The 7,703-nt window shown below is 38.1% G+C and overlaps 1 protein-coding gene across 8 annotated transcripts; it reads left to right on the top strand.

Annotated features, from left to right (window-relative positions):
• The first annotated feature begins 940 nt into the window (after positions 1-940).
• Positions 941-7,703, top strand: ARL6IP4 (ADP ribosylation factor like GTPase 6 interacting protein 4). 8 transcript variants are annotated; one of them, XM_053472327.1, is made up of 6 exons: positions 941-1,044; positions 2,779-2,976; positions 3,620-3,957; positions 4,349-4,466; positions 6,851-6,920; positions 7,566-7,703. In XM_053472327.1, the coding sequence occupies exons 2-6, from the start codon at positions 2,801-2,803 to the stop codon at positions 7,617-7,619; spliced, it is 756 nt and encodes a 251-aa protein (XP_053328302.1). In that variant the 5' UTR covers positions 941-1,044; positions 2,779-2,800; the 3' UTR covers positions 7,620-7,703. The 8 variants fall into 8 exon arrangements, with proteins under 8 accessions (XP_053328302.1, XP_053328313.1, XP_053328306.1 ...); XM_053472338.1 differs by having other exon boundaries at positions 966-1,044; positions 2,776-2,976; XM_053472331.1 differs by having other exon boundaries at positions 970-1,040.

Below are 7,703 nucleotides of genomic sequence, written 5' to 3'. Positions count from 1 at the left end.
CAAAAATGTTCATTTATTTTATCTCTATGCATACTTTATATTCTAATTATATTCTATCTATACTTTTGAAGACTTTTACTGAGATTGGGACTTGTGACAAATGCTGGTGTCATTTATGGAAACCAACTAACCTTTACATTGATTTGATTTATTTATATAGCACCAGCAGATGCTGTAGCAATAGGGGACAGTGTAAATAAGGGGGACTGAGTCTAATTAACAGGGAGGGCTCTGGGTAGAAGGAGCCTGGAAGTTCTCAGGTATGTTTGTGTGTTTCTCGGAACCGGTGGTGAGTGCATACCTTTTGTGACTTGTGTATAACTAATTTAAAGGTGGATGGTTCCTGTGATTTTGGATCAGTTATGTAATGTAATGTGAAATACTTTTTTCTCGCAGTCTACACAGTTTTTACCAATATCAAATAAAGTTATGTTATCAGCCCTTTGTTTTTTTTTGTCAGTAATGGCTGTTTCTTTCCCATATCACCAGCAAAATTAGTTTATTTCCACCTTCACCAAATGGGAGCAATACCTTAAGAAGAAGGAATAGCATGCAAACCCTAGAAGAGAAGATCACTGCTGCCAGTTATATTTATATACTAAAATCAGGGACGGGCACCTGATACCCAGAATGTTACTTTCTTTTTTCTTTTCAAGGGATCAATGAAGCAAATTCATTGTCTCTTTATCAGTGACTTTATGAAATTAGGGCACTCTAATTAAGAAAAATATGGTTGATATGTGGTGGGTATATGTGGTGGAAATAAAATGGGGTTATCTCGGTTGTAAAGAACACCAAGTCTAAATTAACGTAAATGGTATTAATGTGGGACCTTTTTTTGTAAGGTAAAAAATATAATTACAGTCGCAAACAGAGGCTTTGTAAACTACAGCGCGGAGGAACTGTTGGAGAGAGTTATGTTTGCTAGGGGGCTGAGATAACCGACGGACATGAAGGCGGAAGTCCAACATTCTGGGGAAACGAGATTCTTAAGTATTATAATTACGTTAACAGACCGGGTTATTGCTGGAAATCTAACAGTAAGTACGGCTGTATTTATTCACACACTCCTGCGGACAACATCCGGTCTTATAAAGAAGGTGCTTGATGAACGGAGACAGCAGTGCACATGCGCTGAAATAGTGTGAGGAAATGTGTTTGTTTAGGAACCAGAGACATGGCCGTATCAAGCAGCTCTATATCCGCACATTACGTTGTAGCAATATCCGGGCTCTCCAGGGTTTTACGTCATGCTCCTGGTCTGTTATTTTAGGGCTGTCTGCTTGATATTCTGCATTCTGTGCTTTCAAGGACGGTTTGAAGACTTGACTGCCACATTCACTGTGCCACTAGTGTGGGAGCTTTATGCTGGGCCATTATAGGGTTAAAGCTTCAGTGTCGATACATTTATGGTGGTGTATTGTATGGTAGTGATGTAATGACATTATTTTCTGAGGCTTTATGTATTTATTTAACGCTTAAAGCGGATACTGATTGTGTCGCTGTAAATAGTTCACTAGAAAGTGTTCTAGAATATTATATTATAATATAATTTATTATTATTATTTATTGAAGAGTGACTGCTAGCGGATCCATTATGATTTCCCCACATCACTGCTTGGTTTATTAGACCTTTATTTCTATAAATCATGAAGTTAGAAAGTCAGTAACACAAACGGCACCTGTGTCCAGTCCTGTAATAGAAATGGCGTACAGCATACCAGTTGCTTCAGAGCTTTGCGTCTCCATTGTGGCAGTGCTTCAAAGGCAGGCCGAAGACATTAACTATATGATAGCGGCACGGCAAGTTAATGGAGATGAGGTCTGAGACGTTGAGAAACCACAAACTCATTTAAAACGACCTCACAAGGCCATGCAGCCAAACTCACAGTAAGCACTCCTTGACTCATCGCCTTTGAGCTTGTTCTGGAATCTTGTGATTTAGCTGGGTACAGGCAAAAGACCTGGATTTGAACATAACCTTGTCACGCTAATAAACTGATATACCAAATACATTAATATTGGATTGGCAGAGTATGAAGACCAGGTACACACTCTCTCTCTTTCTGTTTTTCTTCAATAATTTACTGATCAGCAAACACTAGATAGCGATGATTCAGGTTCTGACCTCCAGTTGTTATTGAACAAGAACTATCTGGTCCTACTCAATGCATAATCCCATAGATGAGGTGTTTTTAAAGAAATCTTAGTAATTTAACTATATATAATACATGGCCAACCAAGTTCCTCCCGCCAGACCAGCTCGCAGACTTGGCTGTTTATAATGCAGAGTAGAGTCAGGGAGATCTGAACTCCTGTCCACCTCTGCTTTAGTCGCTGAATCTCATGGACTGCCAGTAAGCGGGTCTACATTTTACTGCCCTGTGTGAATGAGGGGCAACCCTAAAATAATAATAAAAAATTCTCCATGAGCATAAAATACAATGCTGTACGCAGTAATGTAGGAAAGAATTCACAAAACCCCAGGTTTTATCTTATTTACTAAAAACACCTTCCTTTATCTGCAGACCTTTTGATGACAATGCCAATGAAGTTCAATACTCAATAGGCAGTAGGCTAAGTCAATGTGTTTCTAATATTCATTTGCTGGAAAACAGTATGCAAACTGTTTAAAAAAGAAACTGCACGGTATTTTTGAAAACGTAATGGTGGGGGTTCCCTTTTTTTTACCTGTTTCTTTAAATTTGTAATAATGTATTTCACATCGTGCCTGTACGTCAGTTCATTTTAAAATCAGTGATTTGTTATTGAAAGCAGACTGTATGGTGAAGAAGCAGTGATGGAGAACAGTCCGACAAAGAGATGCCGGAGCAGAAGCTCAAGTACATCTCGCAGTAAGTCGTTTAAGAAGAAGAAGAAATCTAGATCACGTTGCAGCAGTCCTTCTCCTATCAGGAAACCATCCTCCCTCGCCAAATACCATTCACAGTCCCCGGAACGAAGTAAGAAAGGCAAGTGTAATAGTCCGTTATGTGCCTGAATTCTACATCTGGGTCTATAGTTAGGAGTTTTATAAAACACTGGTTTGCTCTAAAATTAATTCTTTTGGACGAGGAACTGAAACTGCATAAATACTTTAAAAATAACATACAGATTTGCAAGGGAATTAAAATCTTCCTGTTTGGCTGTGTAAGCAACATTTTTAAAGGTATCTCAGCTTCTGAGCCTATTGGCTCTATAAATTAAGATACTTTTAAAAATGTTGTTTGCATTAAAGGGGGAGAAAAGTTTAAATGAAAGAATTTATAAAGCCAATAGACTCAGAAATCTTTCATTTAAACTTTCCTCCACCCCCTTTAAGTATTCATCTTCGACAGTTTGTGACGGCAAAATCAGAAGGGTTCACCCAGGATACAGAAAGCAAAGTTCTGAAGAGGTGAAATAAATTCCTACAATGTATCATCATCTGTTTAAATGGTCACTGAAGATAGGCACTACTTGTCAGTTTTCAGCACACAAACATGAAATTGAATATGTTTGTATGACCTTGGTTACATCGTATTTGCATGGTTGCCTCTTTTTGTAGGCCATATTCATTTTACCCGTTTGGTTCCAGTCCTCAAGTTCTTCTCATCTTTGTGACTTACATTTCAGAAAGAAGAAAAAGGAAAATGAGAAAGAGGAAGGCTAGCACTTCATCATCTTCGTCTTTTAGTAGCTCAAGTTCTTCCTCATCTACCTCATCGTCATCATCTTCTGGCTCATCCTCAGATGACTCTAGTGACAGTGACAAAAAGTATAAACAAAAGAGCCGCCCCAAAAAGAAAGCAAAGAGCAATAAAGGGAAAAAGAAAAAGAAAGTGAAAAAGAAAAGCAAAAAAGTGAAGAAGAAAGATGTAGCCAGCACCCAAGATATCAAACCCAAATCACAAGAATGCTTTCTTGGCCCATCTACAGATTTGTGGCAGAAAGACTCTGTTGAAGACTGTGGTCCGGGTGAGATGATATGTGACTATACTTCTATGTACAATGTAAAGGTTGTGTCTGTGTATCTTTGAGGTACCTACTTTATATTTGTGGTTTTAATTAAATGGTTGTTCCATGACTATCATGTAAAGCAAAACACTAAAGTGTACTATTTTTTATACACAATGGTACTTCAAACTGGCTATATGTATCATGCAGCAGCAGGGTTTTTCGCGTGCAATAATTTTGGTAGCTGTGAAATAGCACACATATAGCACAGATATAAAAGTAACTTGCAAATATTGGAATAGTATGTACAAATGTTTTTTAAATGGCTTTCAAACACACACCCAGTCATTAAGTATCTTAAGGAGAATTGGAATCAATTACAAGTATATTATTGTCATTTTTTGCCTTCTAGTTCTGACTGATGAACAGAAGACCCGAATTCAAGCGATGAAGCCGATGACTAAGGAAGAGTGGGACGCACGGCAGAGCGTTATCAGGAGAGTTATGGACCCGGAGACCGGAAGAATGAGGTACTGATCTAACATTGCTCTGCATGCTATTAACCGGTATAAATGGAGCACTGAAATACCTTCAGGTAATCACTTTGATGTTTGTTATGATTTACAGAATTATAAAAAGGCTGACTTAGCCAAAAGGGAAAATTATGTTAGATATCCTCCAGAAGCATTTATTTTGTTCAGTAATCATGCCTGTCAGTGTTGACATAGATATATTGTCTCAACATCAGATGTATTCATTTATTCGCTATAATGGGAACATTATGATGTATTCTCAACTAATAATTGACAAATATGGATGTATTGTTCCAATAATCCATCATTTGTATTAAGATTTTTTGCAGCTATGTACAGTTTTAAGAACATAAATGCTAAGAATATACATTTGTATCCAGTGAGTTATAGCAATAGTAATAAATGTGAAATGTGTGTAGCACGTGTGCATTATAATCAGCTCAGTAAGGCATACTCCATGATTGTCTCTTTATGTACGTTCTGAAGGCGAATAGATAATTATTAAACTAATAAATAGTCACTATGATACAGAAATGTTTTCATTGTGGTATCCTTATATTATTTATCCATCTCTCTAGCATTTGACAGACCCACTTATATGATTACTTTTCTTTTGCCATTAATTTCTTTTGCGAATGACATAACTGATGAAAACGTGCATAATCTATGCTTCCTTTCAGTCCATTAGAGCTATCAATGTCATCCTTCACATAGTAAAACACAGTGGCAGTGTATACTAAAATGTACGTGGGGTTTATGGGAAGCTGTAGCTCGATGGCAGATACCAGGGAACTAACAGTACGGCTTACGAATTAGTATTACTTTTATTATCCTTTATTTATAGAAATGTGGGTAAGCCTGTATAAGTGTGGTACAAACCAGAGCCTAGCCATACAGTTCCAGATCATGGCCTACACATTGGACCCTGAAATTGTTTGCATTTGATTAGTGTTAGTAAATCCACATCACTTTGCATTTACATTTTGTGTATTACATCATGATAATCTGGTACGATTGTTATTAAATTACATGATTGTATACAAATACTGCCAAGTCAAGACAAACAGGAGATCAGAAATTGGAAAAGTGGGCTACGGGGCAGTGTCAACAGCATCTTGTGAAAGAAAGAGGGGTTATAAGTTGTTAATAGCCTAGATATACCATGGGGTGTGGTGGTATAATAGTAAATGTCACATTTTATTTACGGTTGTTTTCCCAGCTATTTAATTACAGAGTGGGCTCCATGGATGTCTTGAGATTGTAAATTAGAAGCAAAGCTGCTTTTCGGAACCGTGAGCTTCACCACTAAAAAACCAAACCTTTTCCTTTTACAGTAATGCATACTCAATCACTTTGATGAATATTCCGAATGCAAAAGTTTCACTAGCAGGAAATGACCCATTTTTAAACTGCTGAATGAATGCAAAAGAAAATCCTGCAGGACAAGCAGATTCTTTAAATAGACAAGGGCTTGGCATGCTTATGGCACATTCTTATTTAAAAGCCAGTTAGCTGTCAGGGAGACACAGGAGGCATTCAGCTTATCTATTCAGCTATCCCAATCCATAGCAGAATTAAATTCAAAATACTCACAAAGCTCTCACTAACGCCGCTCCCCTCTACCTATCCTCCCTCATCAGCAAATCTACTCCAGCCTGCCCTCTAAGATCCAACAATGACCTGCTCCTCGCATCTTCACATATCACCTCCTCCCATGCCCACCTACAGGACTTCTCTCGCGCAGCACCAACCCTCTGGAACTCCCTTCCCCGTGCTGTCCGACTCTCACCAACTCTACCCTCCTTCAAACGCTCCTTAAAAACCTTTCTCTTCAGGGAAGCCCACCACTGACATAAACTCCCCCTACATTAACATCATTCACTACCACGCAGTCCTCACCTCCTGCTTCTCACCCCTTATCCACCTAGAATGTAAGTCCCTGCGGGAACAGGGCCCTCCATTCCTCTTGTATCTGTATGTCAATTGCTTGTTATTTTGTACTTGTCGTTAACTGTAAAATCTTTACCTTGTACAGCGCTGTGGAATCTTTTGGCGCTTTATAAATAAAGTATAATAATAATAAAATAATAATATTTGTGATACTGTTCCTCATATACACATCGCAGTATTTGTCTGAGATAATTTCTTTAGATGGGGACTTGTGGCAGAAAGTTTGATTAGGATTGGCAATTCCATTAACAATTTAATCTATTAACGTTATACGGCGCGTGAGTGATTACATTATAGAATATTGTCAGGAAGCACCATTAGTATGGGGAACAAGCAGCATTTTTACCAAACCACTGTTTAGTTTGCAGAGAGATGTGCTTCACTGATCCATACACAACAGAAGCCACCCTCTAACTTTTTTCTTTTTTCAGATTGATTAAAGGAGATGGTGAAGTTCTTGAAGAAATTGTAAGCAAAGAACGGCACAAAGAGATCAATAAAGTAAGCCTTCTGCAAAATACATTTAAAAAAAAAAGCCTAAGTTCTAATTTTTAAAACAACAAAGAAGGCACTTCAGAAATAAAATAATAAACTAACTGAAAACTTTGTGCTTGTTTCAAGTAAACTGTTGCCAGTCTAAAATAAGATTCAAATGCATTGAGAGATCTTGTGTAGCCGGGTGTATGAGATGTATTCCATAGAAACATAGACTCTGAATTAGATTTGTTCTTCTCTGGAATTTGCAGGCAGCAATGGGTAACTTTATCATTTCGATTTTTGTTTCAAGCACCTGCATCCCTATGCATGAATCTCTGGCGTCATGTGTGGCCCTTCTGTAGTCATCTCAGTCTAGTAGCGCCCCTTAGTCTCTGTCAGTAATTCAGGAACTAAGGAACATCCATGCAAAGGCTTATTTAAGTTTTGTTACTTGAAGCAGAAAGCAGGAAAATCTACCTGGCACACATTGCTGGGTACCCTACTGCCAATGTAATCATACATATAGGGGAGGGGGCAGCTATGAGAGTTCCTCTATAACAAAAGGTTGTGACCACTACAGATTGGTTCATTCGCTTTGTGAGATGCAAATGTATGGATCGCTTGAACTTCAAAACACCATTATAACAGTCTCCATTTTTATAATTGCAGCAAGCTACACAGAACGACGGCCTTGCTTTCCAAATCCGATCTGGGATGTTCTAGACACAGGCACTTCAAGGATGGATGCTACAGAATGTGAATCATGTCCATGTTTTTAGTTAAAAGGCAGTTATTGTTTATATGTCA

Source organism: Spea bombifrons, chromosome 1 (genome assembly GCF_027358695.1).
Source record: "Spea bombifrons isolate aSpeBom1 chromosome 1, aSpeBom1.2.pri, whole genome shotgun sequence".
Taxonomy (NCBI): domain Eukaryota; kingdom Metazoa; phylum Chordata; class Amphibia; order Anura; family Pelobatidae; genus Spea; species Spea bombifrons.
Note: the sequence above shows the minus strand (reverse complement) of the source record. Positions and strands in the feature narration are given on the sequence as shown.

Excerpts from the sequence above, each read along its gene's own strand:
- ARL6IP4 (XM_053472324.1), top strand. The coding sequence starts at position 1,153 with ATGTGTTTGTTTAGGAACCAGAGACATGGCCGTATCAAGCAGCTCTAT. Across the intron at positions 3,958-4,348 it reads TGTTGAAGACTGTGGTCCGG|TTCTGACTGATGAACAGAAG; the intron begins GTGAGATGATAT and ends TTTGCCTTCTAG. Across the intron at positions 4,467-6,850 it reads CCGGAGACCGGAAGAATGAG|ATTGATTAAAGGAGATGGTG; the intron begins GTACTGATCTAA and ends TTCTTTTTTCAG.